The sequence below is a fragment of the Triturus cristatus genome, chromosome 2_2 (genome assembly GCF_964204655.1).
Source record: "Triturus cristatus chromosome 2_2, aTriCri1.1, whole genome shotgun sequence".
NCBI lineage: Eukaryota > Metazoa > Chordata > Amphibia > Caudata > Salamandridae > Triturus > Triturus cristatus.
In genome coordinates, this window is record NC_140582.1 from 515,004,157 (window position 1) to 515,024,787 (window position 20,631).

The 20,631-nt window shown below is 46.3% G+C and overlaps 1 protein-coding gene across 2 annotated transcripts in view; it reads left to right on the top strand.

Annotated features, from left to right (window-relative positions):
* Nucleotides 1-20,631, top strand: part of ARHGAP10 (Rho GTPase activating protein 10) — a 1,033,471-nt gene that overhangs the window by 628,529 nt on the left and 384,311 nt on the right. For both annotated transcript variants that reach the window (XM_085641636.1, XM_085641637.1), the window contains exon 14: nt 12,767-12,841. In XM_085641636.1, the coding sequence (XP_085497762.1) occupies nt 12,767-12,841 (75 nt within the window). The remainder of the gene's footprint in view (nt 1-12,766; nt 12,842-20,631) is intronic.

Below are 20,631 nucleotides of genomic sequence, written 5' to 3' on the forward strand. Positions count from 1 at the left end.
GACTCTTGCTTTAGATGGGGAGTTCTCATATTGTGTGCTCTTGAATACATCATTTTACCACTTAACTAGAATTGGAGACCTACCCATCAATGACGTAAGATCCCAGTAAGAGTTTACACTACATATAACTATTATTTTAGGACAGTTGTACTATTATTACAGGGTTTTCTGCAGCTGGAACTGCACAAACCAGCACTGATTTTTATTATCCTTCCCAGCACTTTTTAATATCACTGATTGGTGCCCTATTAGTCTCAAAATTGTAAGAAATGCCCCAAACTGGGGGCGTGGCTTGGTGAGCCAAGATGGTGGCCGCATCTTAAGCCGGCTCCCGCCCGCCCGTAACGAATATCCGTATAATTATCCTTGTCCCCGGTGCAGAGGCGCCCCGCCAGCAGGCAGCGATAGCGGAGGATCAGCGGCGGCGATTGCTCGCTCCGGAAGGTCTAGGTCCCCTGTGATCCCGGGGACGGCCGAGAGACGTTTGCGGCCTGGAGCGGCGCTGGGAACACCGGCCTCGCGTGAGCAGGGAGGCCGGCCCTGCTCGGGAGCGGCTGCTGCGGTGTGGTGCCCGGTGGCGTTGGAGGTCACACGTCGATCCTGTGGAGCTGACGGTGGAGCGGAGTCTGAGTCCCAGCGGGCGAGATCCGGCGGAGACTGTCAGGGGCGTCTCGTCTTGGAGGGGCCTGCGAGCCAGCGGGGCGTGCTGCGGGCCTCGGCCCTGAGGTGAGGTGGCGCCTGGGTCCCCGGTGGGCCGAAACTGGTCCTCCCCTCTCTTCTCCCCCCCCACCCCCTGGATGAGCTGATGGTCCCTGGGGTTCGGCAGCCGGCTCGGGTCGCGTGGGGGTGGGGGGCGGTGAGGTGCCTGGTGGAAGCGGCGAGGGGTGCTGGGCAGCCGCCGGGCCTGACTGGAACGGGGTTGCGGCTTGTTGGATCCTTGTGGTGACGGGGCACGGTTGACCTGGCCGGCTGGGGTGCGGCTGACATCGTATCCGCCCCGAGCCATAGCCTGGGGAGTGGCGCTGGGGGCCCCCTCCGCCCCCCAACATCTGGCAGAGACTGGGCCTGGGCCGGCGCGGGTGAGGTGTCGGAGGACCAGCTGGGCCCCAGCCCCGTGGTTTCCCCTGGACGACCGCGGTGGAGTACAGGAGACGGTGGCGCTATCCTGGGGGCAGTCCTGTAGGAAAGAGTGAGGATCTACGGTCGGGCCGGGGGATCCCGTACGGTGGTGGATTGGGAGCGTCAGCCTGCAACGATGACCAGAGACAAACCCGGTGGAGGGGCGGCGAAGCAGGGGCCTATGGATAAATTTGCGGGCCCAGCGGGATCGGTGACCGGGGACCCCCCGGGGGCAGTGCCAGACAACGCCGCCCTCCTTGCAGCCATAACGCAGTCCCGGGATATGTTGGATGCCAAGATTGGGGCAGTAGGTTAGGACGTAATGTTGCTGCGTCAAGACCTGCGAAACGCGGTGACCCGCATCACGGAGGCCGAAACCAGGGTGTTGAGCGTGGAGGACGAGGTTGCGATGCTGAGGAAGCAGGTCGCGGCCCTGGAGTCGACCCAGCGGGGCCTGGCGGGCAGGGTGGAGGATGCAGAAGGACGGGCCCGCAGGAATAACCTGCGCTTTGTGGGTTTTCCAGAGGGATGCGAAGGGAACATGGAGTGCTTCCTCTCCCAATGGCTGGAGGGGTGGCTACCGGCTGAATCGCTGTCCCGCTGCTTCGTGGTGGAGCGGGCGCACCGGGTCCTGGTCCAGAGGCCGCCGGTGGGGGTCCGTTCCCGGCCGATTATCGCTAAACTCTTGAATTACCACGACAGGGACGTCATTCTCCGCCAGGCCAGGGAGCGGAAGCCTCTGCAGTTCGAAAACTCCCGTATACTTCTATTCCCAGACTATACCCGCATGGTCCAGCAGCAGCGGCAGTCTTTCTTGGCGGCTAAGGCCAGGTTACGAGAACTTCATTTATCCTATGCCCTTCTCTACCCAGCGCGCCTGCGGGTTGTCTATGAGTCCCGAACACTGTTCTTCGAATCCCCAGAGGAGGTATTTAAATGGACAGACGAGACAGTAAAATTGCGCCCCCGTACACCTCTTGGTAGAGACTCGGACTCATCCCAAGCTGGGGGGGCAGGAACTATCGCTGAGAAGCAGCGGCGCTCCAGATCCCGCTGTCGGCACAAGTCGGGGGGGATCCCTGCGTGGGGCCGGCCCAGAGGCAATACATCCGCCGAGTGGACCTTAAGGGCCTGGACGTTCCTTGGGTGCGAATTTTCTTGGTTTCCGCATTATGGACATGCCGCCTGCTGCTTTACTCTCCTGGACATGAGGGGCTACCTTTGTCCGGGGGACAGAGTTTGGGGGCGACCACCGTCGTAGCCAGTTGCGGGCAGGGTCTTTGGGATTTGGTGGCAGGGGGTACGTTGGGGATCCCTTGGTTGAGCACTACTGAGGCTCACTGTTTGGGCCTGGGGAAGTTTCTCACCGTGACAGGTACTTCCATGTTTGTGAGGTATAGCGGGGGAGTGGGGGGATTGGGGAGAGTTGGGGTTTTGAGTTAGGGGTTGACCGCACCTTAGATCACTATTGGGGGTGGGCGGGGGTAGATACAGGAGTCCCTGAGTGGCCCCTATGGTCTGGTTATGATCACTATGGCGACAGCGGTCCCGGGGCCTAGTGGGCGACTAGCTGCACTCAAAGTGCTGAGTTGGAATGTTCGGGGTGCCCTCGACAAGATCAAGAGAGGGGCGATCCTTCAGTACGTGAAGAGGGCATCGGCGGTTGTGGTGCTCCTGCAGGAGACGCACTTATTGGGAACGAAGGTGCTATGCCTACAACGCTACGGATACACGCAGGTGTTCCATGCAGGGTTTGTCCAGGGTTCCAGGGGTGTGGGTATCTTGATACATAGGCGGGTCTCTTTTGCGCATTCCCAGATGTGGACGGATAAGTATGGGAGGTATGTCTTTGTCTTGGGTCGGATTGGAACGGAGCAGGTGGTGTTCGGTAGTGTGTACGCCCCCCCCCTTGTCCTGGTCCTTTGCGGAGCAGCTCATGGCACGCTGGGCAGACATCCCAGAAGTCCCGGGGATCATCGGGGGGGACTGGAATGATGTGATGGATCTCCATAGGGACCGACTGTTGGGGGGCCGGGAGAGAGGGGAAGGGGGACGGACGAAACTCCACGTGCTGGTGGGTGGCCTGGCGTGGATGGATGCCTGGAGACGATGTCATGGAGCTGCTAGGGCTTACACATATTTGTCGGCGGTGCACGGTTCCTTCTCCCGACTGGACTATATATTCCTATCGGGGGCCGGGGTGTCCCGGTTGGACACGGCAGAGATCCTACCACGCGGGCTCTCGGATCACTCCCCGGTGTCTCTGGTCTTGCGGATGATGGGCGCGGGGGGGTCGTTTCGCTGGCGACTGTCGGTGTGGCACTGCAACAACATGACTATGGAGTGCATATGACTGCGGCGCTAGATCAGTATCTGTCGCAGAATGTGGGTTCTGTATCCGGGGCGGAGACGTTGTGGGAAGCACTGAAGCCGACACTCTGTGGTGCGGATATCTCCTTTTGTGTGACGGCCCGCCGTGAGCGTAGGGCGGAGTTGGTTCGAGCGGAGGCTGAGGTCCGGGTACTGGAGCGTAGGGCCCGGGAGGTGGGGGGGGCACATTGTCGACAGTTACTCTATACGCAGCAGAAGTATGGCTCCCTGCTGCTCGACGAGGCGCGCCAGGTGTGGCTGGCCACAATGAGTCGGGTGTACCAGTGGGGGATAAGTCAGGAGCGATGCTGCATAGATTGTGCCAGTGGAAATATCATGTTCAGGACCTCCCGGGGATAACGGATTCGGGGGGGCGCCCATAGTGGACCCAGGGGCGCTGGCCAATAGCTTTGTGACATACTCGAGGATCTCTATAGCCCCCGTGAGTGCCTAACATCGACGGTAGTAGAGCGCTTCCTGATTGATCACCCGGTCACGGCTTTACCCGGCACGGACAGCATTGGATCGTCCGCTAACAGTGGAGGAATTGGGGGAGGCTCTGGGTGGCCTGAACCTGGGCAAGGCCCCGGGCCCGAATGGGTCCCCGAGTGAGTTTTTTAAGAAGTACTTTTTACCATTAGGTCCACACTTTGCTGCGGTGGTGGAGGAGGCCCGAGAGGGTGGGTTGTTACCCCGGGATTGGAGACATGCTGAGATTGTGGTGTTTCATAAACCAGGTAGACCCCCAGAGGAGCACGCCTCGTACCGTCCGATCTCACTCCTCAACGTGGAGGCTAAAATACTGGCGAAGACCTTGGCCTTGGAGGAGGGACTCGCCTAGTCGCCTCCTGCCATATATCTCCACACTGGTCCACCCGGATCAGGCAGGGATTATGCCCTCTCGTGCCATGCGGCATAATATCAGGCGAGCTAATGTGGCGATTGCTGAAGTGCGGCGGTTGGAGGTCCCGGCAGCTCTATTGTTAGCAGACATGGACAGGGCGTTTGACTCCCTTAGTTGGCGCTATTTGTTTCTGCTGCTGCGACGCTTAAACTTCGGGCCGCGGTTCCTGTCCTACATGCGGCTCCTTTATACGGAGATAACGGCCTCGGTCAGGGTGGCGGGGGCGTCCTCGCGGCCGTTCCCCGTACAGCGTGAAACGCACCAGGGGTGCCCCCTGTCCCTGTATTTGTTCGCCTTGGCGCCGCTGGCGGCATGGGTGCGAATGGACGCGCAGATATCCGGATTTGAGTGGGAAACTGGCCTGGCCGATCGGATAGCCCTGTACGCAGATGATGTCCTCTTCTTTTTGACGAATCTCGATCGTACGGGGCCCCGGTTGCTTCGGATCATGCAGATATTCGGTGAGACATCGGGTCTTTTTATGAACCCCCGGAAGTCCACGCTGTGGGTACTTGGGGGTCCGACTCCGGTGCAAGAGTGGGCGTCATCGGTGCGGATGGCTGAGGGGGGGTTTCAGTATCTGGGGGGTATTCTTGTCACCTACTCCGGTGATTTCCTGGGGCGAAACGTGGTGCCCGTGTGGGAGCAGGTTTGTCGGGACATCAAATTGTGGACTCGCATGCCACTCACTATCTTTGGCCGGTCTACAATTTTTAAAATGGTGGCTCTTCCCCGCCTGCTATATCAACTGCAGAATCACCCGTATACGATCCCACCGGAATGGTTCCGTAGGGTGAACTCGACCTTGGGTCAGTTTTTGTGGGAGGGAGGGGTAGTGCGGGTTGCACAACATATACTGGGGGTCTGGCTACGTCTGATTTGCTCTCGTATTATCAGGCCTCCCACCTGCTGGTGCTGAACGAGTGGTGGTATGGGGGGGGGGGACCCGGCGTATGCGGTGGAACGGCGGCTCATGGCCCCACACACACTTCACACCTTGCTTTATTTGGCCGTCCATCGGGCGCGGTTGCCACCGGCGATGCAAGTAGTCTTCCAAATTTGGCGTCAGGCGTTGCAACGTATTGGGTGGTGGGGCGCACTCACGTGCGAGACCCCTCTGTGGCACAATGGACGGCTGCCGCAGTTGGCGGCCTTGTCAGGGTTTGAGGGGTGGGATCGGGTTGGCATCTCCACTATAGGCGACGTCGTGCGTGGGTGTGTGCTGAAGTCCTTCCAGGATCTCCAGCAGGAGTTTGACATGCCGCAGATGCAGTTCTATCGATACCTACAATTTCGCCACGCCTTCTTCCCCAGTCTGGTGGGCTTGGACTCCATAGCTGACTTTAGCTCAGTAGAAGCGAAGCTGTTTATGGGAGAACTTCATGACAAGAAAATCTCCAAGATATATCGATCACTGGTTATCCATAGTGCCCCTTCGCTCCAACAGCACAAAGGGAAATGGGAGGACGATGTTGGGCCCCTCGATGAGACGGATTGGACAGATGCACTGGCCTCGCCCCGGGGAGCAGCCATAGCCATGCGACTCCGTCTTATACAATTTAAGAACTTCCATAGGGCTTACTTTACCCGGTGGAGGCTGTGGCGGGCGGGCTTAATTGACTCTCCGGAGTGCCTCCGCTGTAGACGGGAAGAGGGTTCCTTCTTTCACACTGTGTGGCTTTGTGGGTCCTTGTCTCGGTTTTGGAGAGGGGTATTGGCTTGTCTTTCCGAGGTATTGGGGTGGGATCTCCCCGCGCACCCCAAGCTGACACTCCTGCACATTATGGAGGATATTGGTGGCAACATATACAAGCGGCACCTACTGTTACTGGGTCTCACACTGGCCAAGAGGGATATCGCCCGGGCATGGAAAGCGCCGACTGCCCCCTCGCTGAATGTGTGGAAGAGGAGCTTGGACTTTAATATGGGTCTGGAGCTCCCTATCTTTGCAGCTAGAGGGTGCCCTCGCAAACACTATAAGATATGGAAAAGGTGGGCAAACTATAGGGGTCTTCCCCTGGAGCCAGTCCCAGAGGAGCGGGAGGAGGGACTCGCCTAGTCGCCCCCGGGTGAGGGGGTGCACGCATGGACTGGGAATAGACCTGCCGGACCTACGCTTACACGCATTATTGATGGCTGAATATAGTATGGTGCGGTCGGGGGTGGGAGTTGGGAGGTTGGGGGGGGGAGAGTTTGGGGGTTTTGTTTTCATCTGAAATGCATTCCATATATCCTATTATGATAAAATTGTCAATGGCGTGATTAGTGTACTGCTTGGGCCGATACCTCTGGGTTACAGGGGCCGGCATTATCTGTGTCTGTTGACGAATAAAAATAGTTTTTTTAAAAAAAAGAAATGCCCCAAACTGCTTGTTTGTTTTTATCTTTGTAATGTTGTCCTAATAATGCTTCTCTGAATCAATTACACTGGGTCCCTGTCAATAAATGGATTCTATTTTGGGTTAACTTTGGCATTAAAAATAGCTTAAGGGTCACCACTGGTTGTGTCTAAGATCACCTTTTCCTTTGGTACTCACCACCACCAACACTGGAGCCAAGAAACAAGTTCATTTGGTTGTTCTGTGTTGCAAACGTTTGTCTTGTGATGGTTTTTTGTGTTGCACTTTGACCTGGGGTCAGTACTTCTGATGCATACTGTTTGCTGCTCTTCTGCAGATCTCTAAAACGGATCTGTATTCTTGTGTATCAGACACAAAATCTTTAAAATGTGGAGTTGCACAGGGATCTGTACTTTCTCCTTTTTCAATCTTTATTGGGTTCCTCTTGCGTTTCACATCCAATCTTTTAGCTTTACCTTTTTCATTTACGTAGGTCAGGCCTCAAACTCATAAAAGTTTTACTAGACCTACAAGTCTAATAACTTGAATAATCTACTCGACCTAACTATAATGTACTTGACCTATAAACTGGAATCATTATGTCATCCTGGGCAAATATTTTATTTGCAGAGTCACCTGTTTCTTCATTGTCACATATGAGAGCACCTTCTAACATGTGAGTTCAGCATTCCTGCTGTACAAAAAAACTGATTTGGTGTGATGTAATAGACTAAACGTATGCTCCATGTATAATAAAAAAAATATAGCCCACATATAGGTTATACATGACCCCTGAGTTGCCTCTTAATTCACTAATAGCATTGCCATCAGGGCAGAGGCAGGAATGTTTATCAGTTCATCCTTAAAAACTCACTTTTAATAAATATGTACTAAAGCATGAAGTGGTTCACTGTCATTTACAGACAACACATTTTCCATTGACTTGGCCAAAAACATTCCCACTAACATGCAGTTTTATTTCTAAAACTATATAGTGTATGAACAATCTGTGGAAATTGGAAGTCAGCAAACATATTTTTCATTTGTACATCACCAAGTAAAGTGTTCTGATTTGTATTTATCCTATTAAAAAATTATTTTTCATCACACAGAATTTCAAAACAAAGGCTTTCATAACTACTGATATGCATTTTGAAATGTTTGTACAGCTCACTTTTTAGTTATTTAAATGTGAGTTAGAATAAAACATGACATCCTTCAGCCTTTCATTTCACACTTTTTGTACAGCACGTTTGTCAGACAGTTTACTTTACACAGTCCTCCATCTTTGTAGACAGAGAAATAAAAGTGATTGAAGATGTAAGCTGACTTTTGACCTCTGTCTCTGAACACAGAATAAATGTGACTAGATAAAAACACATTTTAAAGGTATCTGTATTGCTCCTTCACTTTGTGAGTGAACAGAACACCTGTTTGTCAGCTCACCAAAAGGGCACCCTGATAAAATCTGACTCGCCATAGCGAGTGACTAGCCATACCGAGTGGGCGAGTAGATTTATCCCTGCTCAGCCTGTTTAAGCTGAAGGAAATATTAATGTCTGTGTTGACCTGTTATATCACATGTCTGCAGAAAATCAATGTATGGATGAATACTCACTAGCTAAAATTAAATGGGGGAAGACCAAGATACTTCTGCCCTATGGGTCCATCCAGGTTTTAGATCTTCCTTTCTAGCTGTCGTGCATAGACAACAAAACCACACCACTCTCTTGCATGAAAAATCTTGTCCTCAAATTTGACACAACTCTTACAGTCTCTGATCAGATTAATGCAGTGACCAGTTTATGCTATTGTCACCTTTGAGTACTAAAACGTATTATGTACATATTTTCTTACCATTACAAAATAATGATAATTTTTTTAAACACTTTTTTAAGCTCTTTTTATTGATACATGCTCAACACACAGTAAATTTGACAAGTGTTGTGGCCCGGAAATTTCGGCCCTGTATTTTGTTTAGAAATCAACATACAAATTGGTTTTGTAGAATAATCAACAATTTGTTCTACACTATTCAAACCATCCACCCTTCCCTTGATCCCAGAGAGCAACAGTTTGCTTAACTGTTGCGTAATTGACTTTTGCTCCCCCTACGCCGTAGCTGTCTACTAGTAATTATTATGTGGATGGTGCTGTGTAGGTAACACCCTGCTCATTTGCAATCCTCTATATATTTACCGTTTACTCCACATTTTTCCCTTTTTTGTGGGCAGCCCCTGCTTGAGTATATAGTTTTCTCCCCTAAATTGCACCAGTCCAGGTCAGACTTCCAATCCGCTATTTTTGGTGCGGTCGCCAACCCCAGCATCTTGCAACATTTCGCTTTGCCACCACTGCAGCCAGGGATAGCCAGATTTTCGTGTATCGAGGCCATGCTTCCTCTCTGGTGATTTGTAGTAGGAACCATTTGGGCTCAATTGGGACCGTCAGACTCACTATCCTGGCCATAACCCTACCAATCCCTTGCCAATATACTTGTATGATTGGCCAGTCCCATAGTATGTGATAAGAGGTCCCTTCTTGGTCACATCCCCTCTGATATTGTCCTGTCCTTGAGTGTCCTATTCGATGCAACATTGTTTTGGCATAGTATGTACGATGTAGTATTTTATTTTTATTTTTTATTTTTATTTATTTTTAAAAACGTTATTGTGCAAAATAGCATCGTTACAAATATGGGCCTACAACCACCAGGGCCGGCCGCTAGTATATGCATGTCAATTGCGTGACATCACGAAGCAGCGACTGATCCCCAGAGGCTCAGCAGGGTTACAGGAGATATTCTCGGCAACTCAGAAGCTAGGCAGGATACAAATATTTTAAATTTTAAAAGAAAACAAACAAAGAAACAATAAAACAAAACTCAAGGCGAGAAACAGTCTAGACGGTGTCGAGCGCCGATGGGGGGATCCCACCACACCAGGTAGAGAATCAGGAGGACAATAGAGATGACCAGGGGGGGGTCGAGGCAGCGGGGAAGTCAGAAGAATCAGCCAAAAGGGTACAGTATTCCAGGAACCTCAGGATCAGGGGGACAGAGAAATGTCTGGGGTATCTACAAAAGGGGGCGTACAGATGTTACCTCGGTAGGTGTTCCACTGACCCCACGATGTAGTATTTTATTTGTATCAATCTGAACAAAATCATGATTTTAAAATATTTTATCTCTGTGAGGTTGGACTATTGCAATGCATAATATCTGCATCTCTCTGATAAAATGATGAAAAACATGTAATTAGTCCAAAGCTCAGCTGCCAGACCAGCTCTGAACTTTAAAATGTGTGACTCTCTCTCCTCTGCATTGGTCACACTTCGCTGGCTGCCAGTAGCGCAGCAGATTCTTTTCAGGTCACTCTGCCTGGTGCATAAAGCCCTGTTTGGCCATCAGATTTCAGTTTTGACCCATACATTTTAGTTATGTTGGGCTAGACAGCTACTACAGACCTAATTCCTTTCTACACACATAAAACCAACATAGATAGGGCTTTTTCAGTAGCTGGTGCCCGTCAATGGAATTCTCTACCAATAAATTTAAGTAGCATTTATGATTTCCTTGGTTTTAGAAAAGCCAATGAAACATGGCTGTTCCCATTTTAAATCTAGGTCAGTCTAGGCTTGGCTGCTGGCTTCCGCATGGTTTTTCTATCTGACCTCTGCCTGAAAATCATAGTGTCAAGTTACCGGTTTGTGATAGCATGCTCCAGAACTACCCTTAAACAAAATAAAAAAATGTCTATGTGAGTTAAGTTCTAGAATCTGCAGATATCCACAAAATTCATACCATCCAGCATTATTACACTTCTCCTAACGAAAACAGCATCCCAATTCTATGGCTGAGCCTATTGCCCATGACGGGAATAGATAAAAACTGTGACCATATCAAGTCAGTGTGCTCTTTGCAAGGTACCTGGCTTGGTCCATTCCTGACTATGGTGATAACTTTATAGAATTCATGCAAGTCAGGTACCCTGGGCTCTCTTGGGTGTTTAGTTTTCAGAAATGGTTTCGTTTAGTAGGTTCCCATGTGTGACAGTTGATCCTGGGCCCAAATGCTGCACCTACCAACAACGCCAAATGGGTAAATTTTCATGTTAAAAATCGGATATAACCACATTTTGTTTTGGGGCCTCTTGTGCCATGGATGATGAGCCCAACCACTCGAGAGGTACTGTTTTTTACAGAGTGAAGTGTGGAAATACACTTGTTTGGATTTCTCTCCATTATTGGCTCCTAAATGTAAGCCAATGTGCAAGGAAGAGCACATTTTTCAAAATGCCTCCTGAATAACAAGATAGTATAGCTAACTTCAGATTCAGGGTTAACCACTATTACTTAACTCAGTATCTTGGCATTTTTCATTCAGTTGAGTTTTCTATATAAATTGCTACATGGTCGGTACACAATAAAATATAATTTTAAGCTCCAGCTTAGTTGGCCCTAGGTATTGAATGCTTTTGGATAACCGCAAACACTATATATCCCAGGGAAATAAGGTTCTGAAGTATGTAACTATATACTAGTTTTGTAAATTGCCCTTTGGGACAAAAAATTACAGATGAAAACGTTGAGATTAATTTCTACTTTTTCCTACATATTTTTATTATTCTTTGACTTAAACAATTAGTTTATTTAGGGATTGTATGAGCAATGTACACAAATGACCCCATGTTGAATTTGGAATTGGATCTACTTTTCAGGAATGTAGGTAGAAACCGCAAAAATTGGAAAAATCTACTTACACTTGGAAAAATGCAAAAACTTGTGTAATTTTTTTTGCTACTCTGTGAAAGCTGGAAAGATGGTGATCTTAGCACAGCAAACCATTTCTTGATGCCATTTTTTGTAAAAAATAAAAAAAAAGATATGCTTTCTTGCATAGCACTTTTGCCAATTAAAAATAATTGCCACATTTTGTCTATGCTTTCTGGTTCTCTCCAGGGGAATCTAAAATCCTGTTGTACATTTTAGAATCCCGTACTTGTGGGAAAAAAGAATGCATATTTGGCCTGGATTTCTTTTGTGGAAAACGTTATGAAGGCTTAAGTGCAAGGTGCGTCAAACTTCAAAAAAGGGCTCAGCACTTGGGCAGGGAAAGCCTTAGCAGTGAAGCAGTGGTGTAACAATATCCCCCGCAACCCCTGTGGTGCGGGTGGCGAGCTCCAGGGGGTTCTCTACGGCACTGTTCACATGCAGGCCGAGAGCTCCTGACTGGGTCCAAAACGTGGAGGGTCCCCTCCATGTACTTTGCAGGGGGGCCCTCAGGTTTCATTACGCCACTGCAGTGAAGTTGTTAATTTCAGCATGCTACAACTCTTCCCTCAGATCCTTCTTCTAACCCAAGAGGGCCTGGCAGGTTCTCGGGTGATGGGGATATATTGTGGATTCATACGATAAAATTGTGGGTCTTCGTCTTTAACCTCTTTTCATCTCTTTTATTAGAATTGTGGTGCAGACCCTGCAACCGCTTCTCTATTTTGCTCTGGGCTACCTTTAAACTTACGTATGTATTTCTAATTAATAGTCTTCAGGTCTCGCACTTCCCACTGTCCGAACCATATTCTTTCTTCTTTCCTGAAGCGTATTTAACCTTACAATGCTTTCATTTAATTTTTTCCAAACCCATGTATCGTTTCTTGCCCTCCACTCTGTGTTCTCCGCTATGTGGCGTATTCGGTGTGTTGCATGCACCGTAGAGGTGATTCCAGACCGCCATATGAAATAGGAAGGCGTAATGCGCATAGGCCCTGCATACTTAACGCCTAGACAATTCTGTCCCACTAGCTCTGGGGTACTACCGCTCATACCTCGTCCCCTGCAGTTATTTTGAGGGCTGAGCTGGTCTGCTTCAGTAGTCATTTGCACAGTGGTTTGTACAAAGCCATCCAGAGTTTCATGTTTGAAAACTGTTCATCATTTACGGCAAATGTGTACCTTTTTATCATTGAAGGAGCGTTGATTGTGCACACTTTGGATGGTTTGAAGGCCTACATAATGTGCTCTTTTTCTCTTTCAGGCATAACCGACCAGGGATTGTACAGAGTGGTGGGAGTCAGCTCCAAGGTCCAGAGGCTCCTCAGTTTGTTGATAGGTATGTGTTTGTTCATCACAGCAGATCATGCTTTGCCTTGGTTGATGCCTACTTAAATATTGTTTTTGTTGATCCAGCCAAAGGGTTTAATTTACGGATTAGTAGCATTGTGAAAACTAGAAGCGTCTGCCTGCTCAAATTTTCCAACTTTTGATGTTAGAGGTGATATCTTTGTTTTCATGGTTGATACTTTTTGAATTAAAAAAATTGCTGTTACTGTGGCTTTCCTGCTCATGAGTGACATCATCAGATTGCGCTCCTGTGTTGATAGGCGGTAAAAGAGGGAATGCATGTGAGTTTTATTTTCTTTCAATTAAGAAAGAAGCTAGGGAACCATTTCGAATGAGTACATGAAATATAGAAAATGAATCCTTTGCCTCCTCTGCACGCCTCACAGCATCATTCAGTGAACCTAACCTTGGAATCCTAGGTGCTCTGCCACGATATCCCGCAGCAGCGACCGGCGGGGCCTGCCTTGCTTAGACAGGAGTCCCGGGGTGTTAACTCTCTCTCTTGCACCGTGTTTACAAACCTGCCGCTTGACAGCAGACGCCTGCCTCTCTCGGATTCATTGGTATTCCGACGAGCGAGTCTGCTGTTTGCACCAGGCCGCTCTCCAGAACCAGGCATGCACCATCTGTGCTCATAACACAGTGTTCTTTGGCAGGGCCGGGCTAAAAGCAAACCAGAATGTGGGCGCATTTCATTATCCCAGACAGTGTGTGATTGACAAGCAGGTTTCACGTCATACTGTACAGGCTGTAAGTTCAGGGCCACTCTCAAGTTTGTTGTCGTGGTTGCTTCAGGTGTGACGATGCTCGTCTTAGCCCCGTTGACTTGACATAGGTGTAGTCATTTCGTAGGTCCTGTTGAACCAGTTGGTTCGTCAGTATAAAAATCGATACATGGGAACTAATTATGTGCAAAAATATGCAACTTTTCATATGAGTTTTGCAATGAGGGGAATTAAACTACAGTAACATATAACAAGAAATCACAAGAATTTTGTGAGCAAGCAGCAGTTGTATTACTATAAAGGTCATCATAGGAATGATTTAAAGGGCATAGCTGTGCCTTCAGTTTTGGGATTTTGAAATGTGAGGTCACCTTAGTTCACTCTTACCCTCAAGCCCCCCTCGAGCCACCTTATCCCCCGTCCATCAAGATGCTGAATAGATTTTCCTGCAGCCCCTCCCAGGCTGTCAGCCCAGAGCATGGAACCTCTCCTGATCTCGTAAAGTGCGAACCATGCCTACCGGGGCCAATTTAGAGCGAAACGCTAACCTGAATTAACTAAAAGAAAACACAGGATTGATTTGGCAGAACTACACAGAAGAATGCATCATACCTCTCCACATTTGTTTTTTATTTCTTTGTTTTTATATAGACGTCTTCCTATGTTGGCTGGTTTCTAAGGGCTGTGAAAAGTAACGATTTGAATAGAAAAATGCACTTTCATTTAAGAGCAAATAGGTCAGAGCTGTGTGTTGTGGGTGACTGATTGGCTAGGTTTGTTGAAGAGCGGTGTCTATTTGTCCACCGCGTGTATTTGCATGTTTTATCTTCTAGGGGGAGGTTATTTTGCAGTAGTTGCTGTTTTATATTGAGACAACTTTGGGTTGATTTTTAAATACAAATGTGGCATCTTCAGAAAGCAGCTTTCCTTGTTTGCTTCGAGCAGCACGTTGATAAACGTTGGGGGGGGGGGGGGGGCAGAATTCTGTTTCCTAGACTTGGCTGCCATTTCTCAGACAACTACCGTGTTTAAAAAATAAAAAAAAAAGGTGACTGGTAAATGTGTTTTTATCTAGGAGCCTATAACCAGTGACTTGCGTTTTGCTACTCCAGTGGTCTTTAAACCTTTTAATGCTGCCCAATCCAATGTAAAAACATGCGAGTGGCGGCCTGAACTCACTTAAAGCGTAGAAGTAATCAGAACGTGATCCTTTATCATAAATGAGCAGAGGGGCTTTGAGAATTATTTGGAACCCTCCATACCCCCTCACTTTGACACCTATTTCTTGCCAGAATATGCGTGAAAAAATAAATCACTGATGGCCCATTGCAGAGTAACACACTGCAACTCTAAAAACAGTCATTCTGATCATGTTTTTTTTTCTGTTTCCCTCGTCCCTCCCCCACCCGTTAACCCCTGCCCCACCAAGATCAGTGCAGGCCCTAGTTTGAAGGCCTCTGTACTACTGAAATTTGCTTGCTGTCTCTGATGTCAAAGAAAATGTCTGGCGATTCTGAGAGAATGAGGTGCGTTTGTAAAGAGTACTTAGGCACTGATATCCAAGTCTTTGGTTAAAGAGTAACATGGGAAGAGCTGTTCTTCAGAGAGGGGCGAGGCTAATTTACCACATTAGTAGATTGTGTTATAGATGAACAGCTGTTTTAACATATTGTTATTGTATTTGTCTCAGTGACAAACAGAAGCTACTTGGCCCCAATTGTAACAACCAGAATCAGTACCTTCTGGTGTCCTGTGACCCTCATGCTGCAGTCTACCAAACTAAGAACCAAGTACCCCTTTTAGCATTTGACTCTGAGGACAGAGAGTAAGAACTCTGCAACATAACAAACAACACCTAATAAATCCACAATCCGGTTCAAACATACACCTCAGACTTGAGTTCAGTTTTCTTTCCCTTTATCTCAATGTAATTAGATGCTTTTTAGTAGCGAGGTAAAGAAATCCTCCTCAGCTGGCGCCCTGGAAGCAATTTTATGGGACTAAGTACAATATGATTGGAGTGTAGCTACTCCATGGTTAACTTATATTAGGGACTCAATTGCTATCCTGAGACTTCAGAATGCATGCCTTAAAACTACCTCAACTTAACACTTTAAGGAAGTGGCTAAACAATCATTGAAAGTGTTTTTACAGTCTTGTGAACTTGCATTGTTTAGTGGTCTGAAGGCTTCAAAATACCTTTAATAGTCTTATGCAGCCTTCTCACTTCTACTTTGTACAATTTACTCAAGCAAATTGATGAGGCCGGCTCTTTTAAGATTACTTTTTGTTGTTTTTTATTTGGAAAATTAGAACAACTAGGCCCACTCGGGCCTCTTTATCCTCTAACTGTAGGCTGTGTAAGCAACCCAAAGAAAGTTTGATTAATTTATTTTTCAAATGCCTGCTCCTCAACTGCGCTTGCAAAAAGATGTTGAGACCTTTGTTAAATAAATTTAACTTAGGAACCTGGACAGAATCAGTACGCTTCAAGTGGCCGAGATGTGATCATGAGCAGCAACGTGGTAAAGTTTGCTGGCATTTGCCTAAAGTAATAGCGAATCATTGATGTATTTTGAATTCATTTTGTTATTTTTATTTGTAATTTCCATTTTTAGGAATTCAATATTTTATCAGCACCAAGATCCCTTTAGGTGAAAGTTGTGCTTCATAAATACTTCTTTTGTGTTCTCCTCCCTGTGACTAATATGGGCGTTTTGCCTCGGTATCACAGACAAGAGTATTTTAGTACTTTATTAATTAACCAATCAATAAATCTATAACTGAAACACTTGATAAATCAATATACTGTCAATGCCTTTTCGTTTAAAAGAAAATAGTACTTTAATAGACTGAAAACTAAATCCGACACACACAATTATAAGCACATACACACTGGCAGGTGAAAATACAAGTGGGAACACTCTCAAACGACCTCACAAACTGCAGGGGTTGCACAGCAACCTATAATGCAGACTAAACACCCTATGCCAGAGGCACCTTTAATGGTTTGCAGGCTAACACCCTAACCTCTAAAAACACAATAGCCTCATATGAGCCTCAAACAAAATGTCTTATGCATTAATAAAAAAAAAGACCTACACGCTTTGTTAAAAGATGTCACCATATATTCAATGATAAAGATTTGACCAGTGCTTCCCAAACTTTTAGAACCGCAAACTTTCGTGATCCACCTAGCTTTAATGGACATGAGGCAGGTGATTTTCTAATGTAACTAAAGCATCGTTTGGTAGTGCACTGTCATTTACAGACAAGTTTAGAAAAGGGGAGTGATTCAGTTCAGGTAAATCAGAGATTGGAATCAGAAACTATCATCAATCTGCACAAAGTACCTCTGACACCATGAATTAATTTTCCATTCGGCCACAATGGTTTTCTCAATTAACCTTGGGCTACCATTTATTTATGGATTCATTCTTTATTTTCAAATTGGTAGAAAAAGATATTACCATCACATAGCATTTTAGGACAAATGACCCCTACTTTTTAAGTACATGAAATACTTTGAAACAAAAATAAAATACGCATAAACAATATTTACATCACTCACATTCAAGTGACCTAACACTTTGAAACAAATATACAAACAGAACAATGTGTTACTGATTTTACAGACTCGTTGCTACCATGAGTAAGTCCTATTGGAGTATAGTTTTAATTGTGGCTTTATTTTCTTCAGTCCTCAATTATGATCACTATACAGGTCCTGGAGAGGTCAGAGAGTTATTTTCAAACTCTAATTGAGAGCATACACTGTTCTGCTCATATATGCCTTAGTAGAGAGCAATGTCATTAAACTTGGTTGCTCTGAACCTCTCTTTATAAAGAGCCAACGCGTTTCGACCTTCAATGAGTGGGACCAAGCGCAGTGTTTCAAACGAAGGTCTTCGTCAGGGCGGGGCTTTAAACAGGTAGGACGTTGAATGCCTGAATAAATAAGACATTAATTAAAGAACTAGTTAAAAACTAGATGCTATTTTCTCTTATGTGTATTTGTATTAAAATCAGGCTCGTGACATACCATCTTTGGCTCGCGTGGTAGAATACCGTGGAGCTCCTATATTCCTTTCTGTTGGGATTAGTTCATAGTGATGTTCAATCTACTCTGTTTTGGGGAAGGGAAAGAAGAGGTGGATTGAGTATTATCCACTGTGGGTTCTTCTAGGGAATCATGTTATTCTCTGGCAGACTTGTGTTGTTGGCTCAATGTTGTGCATATTAGCCATGGCTAACCACCTTTAGTCATGCCGACACCTCCGATTAATAGTGGCCCATTAGTGCCATGTCAATCAACACCTTTATGTCCCTGTTTTACCGGTGTTTTTTTGTGCTTTAAAAACGGGGTGTGGGTATAACAAACTGTAGTGCACAGTGCTCCTATTACAAGTGGTGTTTTAAGATCTTTTTCGCTCAGAGTTACTGTTGTAACCAGCGTGTGGGTTCCCAGTACCTGTTTGTGTTTTAAAATTTGTCGCATTTTTTTTTCTTTTTTCAGGAAGTCACCTCCTGGTCCGCGATCTCGTCAGGGCTTCGCCTTTTGGTCCATATGTTTCGCCTCTCGGTCCATGATGGCGGTGACTAAACGCCGTATATTCCTCTCATCGGTTAAATCCGAACTGGTTCTTCCGCGTTTGTACACGTTTATCCGGCTTTAATCGGAAGTGCATGTCTGCATCAGTTGATGCCTGACGTTGTTATGGCGATATCTCGTGGCTGTTCCCTGCCACTCACGGGCTTGTTTTTGTATTTTTTTTAAGTTTGTACAGGATATGTGGCTAGGTACTAAATTCATTTCCCTAAAATTGACGGTGTTCTGCTGCTGCACTTTTTTAATTGAAATGGCCAGCAGGTTTGCACAGACATACAGTGTTAGACCTGGCATCCTTGGCGTGGTTCACCTCCCCCAACGTTTTTGCCTTTAAACCTCCTGTTTTGCTCACCTCGTGTTTGCTGGCCTTAAGACTCTGCACACTTTACCACTGCTAAACAGTGCCAAAGTGCTTGTTCTCTCTCCTTAAAACATGATAAGATTGACTTATACCCCATTAGCATATTTAATTTACTTGTAGGTCCCTAATAAGGTGGCCCTACCTCTGCCCAGGGCCTGGAAATTAAATGCTGCTAGTTGGCCTGCAGCACTGATTGTGCCAACCAGTTAAGTAGCACTTTAAACATGTCTAAGGCCTGCTAATGCAGCCTGTTTGTGCAGTTTCAAACTGCCATTTTGACCTGGCAAAAGAAGCCTTTTGCATGCCCAAACCTTCCTTTTGTATATATATATATATATATATATGTATATAGGTCTCCCCTGGGGTCTCCCCAGGCTAGCTCAGAGGGCAGGGTACATTATTTTTAAAAAGGTATACATGTACTTGTAAGTTTTACATGCCTTGGTACTGCAAAGTCTTTCCCTCCCATAGTAGAAAGGCATTGGAGTTACCTCATTACATTTAATAATATGTAAATTCCAAATGGGAGCTGGTAAGTAGTTCATGTTTACTGTCTTTGGAAATTGTAGTGAAAAATCCTAACTTATGGTGAAATCGGATTTTAAATTCCAAGTTTGAAAATGCCACCTTTAGAAAGTTTAAGAGACTAGAGCAGAGTGTTCTAGACAGGGAATGCACTACTTATGTAACTCAAAAAATGAGTAAAAAACAAGTGAAACATCATTTTCTATTTGACCAAACAGTAAGTAGTATACACCATGTAATCATCTGTTAGTTGTTTATAAGTGAAAATAATAGATCTTCTTTTGTTCTTATAGCAGTGTTAATTTATTCACACTTCTGCCAAAATCAACGCACAATTAAAGATTCATATGTACAACGTCCTAAATTACAAATAGTATAGCTAAATTTTCACATTTTCCCAATGCATTTCGGGCGCAATGTTCGCCCTTCTTCAGGGGATATCTGAAAGTAAAACATCAATCAATCATGTGCGTTATAACTGACCAAGAGCAACAGTTTGAGAGTTTTTAGGAAGGCAATTCTGGCGTCACGTGGGTCTTACAACAAAATAGGGCAGTGGAGAATTGGATTGTGTCATTATCGAGTGAAGACCAAGAGGGGGTGTGGTCCCGGCAAGAGAGCAGCGTGGTTGTGAACAAGAAGGTGAAAGACACCGTGTCTGACTAAAGGTCGTCACACGTGCACAAGAACGAACATAAAACCACCACCAAAACAGAACGGCGGATAAATACCTGGAAGAGCTAGAGTCTCTAGAATTAATCTAGAAATGTAAACAATGAGAACCACAATCTAAAAAGAATAGAAGCGTAGTGTTAACAAAAAGTGACAACGAAACACTGATGCGGTAATGCAATAGACATGAAAAGCGCTTACCAAGAATAATGTCAGCCCTAACGGACAGTGAAAAACAGTCGAGAACTGTATTAGCAATGGCGCGGGAACAGCGCTGTGATGTGAGAGGTAGCAACCTGCGAAGTAACGAATGGGGAGGATTAAACACAGCGGTGTATACGCCGCAACAACTAAAGACTAGAAACAAGTCAGTCATGGTACCTGGAGGTGACTGCAGATGTCTACAAAAATCATCCGTTTGTTCATAGGGCAAAAAGTTGATCCACACGTGGATTCCAGTTGAATACGGGATCGCGAGTGAAAACAGCAGTGTGCAAAAGTGAGGACGGGCTTATGAACACGAGAAACAGTGGCGGCCATATTAAGTTGGGAAGTGAGAAACAAGTGCAACAGAAGAGGGGCTAGTAAACACGAAGGACAGTGGCGGCCATATTAAGTTTCAGGAGTAGAATACAAATGCAAAGGAAACAGCGGAAACGAAGAAGGCGAGAAAAGTGAATAAACATACAACAGTGTTTTGAAACGTACGGGGTTGGGCAACTATAACACATCCTGCCTATTTACAATCTCACAAAATAATAATAAAGGTCCATAAGGCGAACATATTATCTTATTGTGAATTAAATCCACAAAAATTAATAACAATAGCTCTAACCATAGAAACTGATGTTAAAGGCGTCCTGCCTATTTACAATCTACAAAATGTG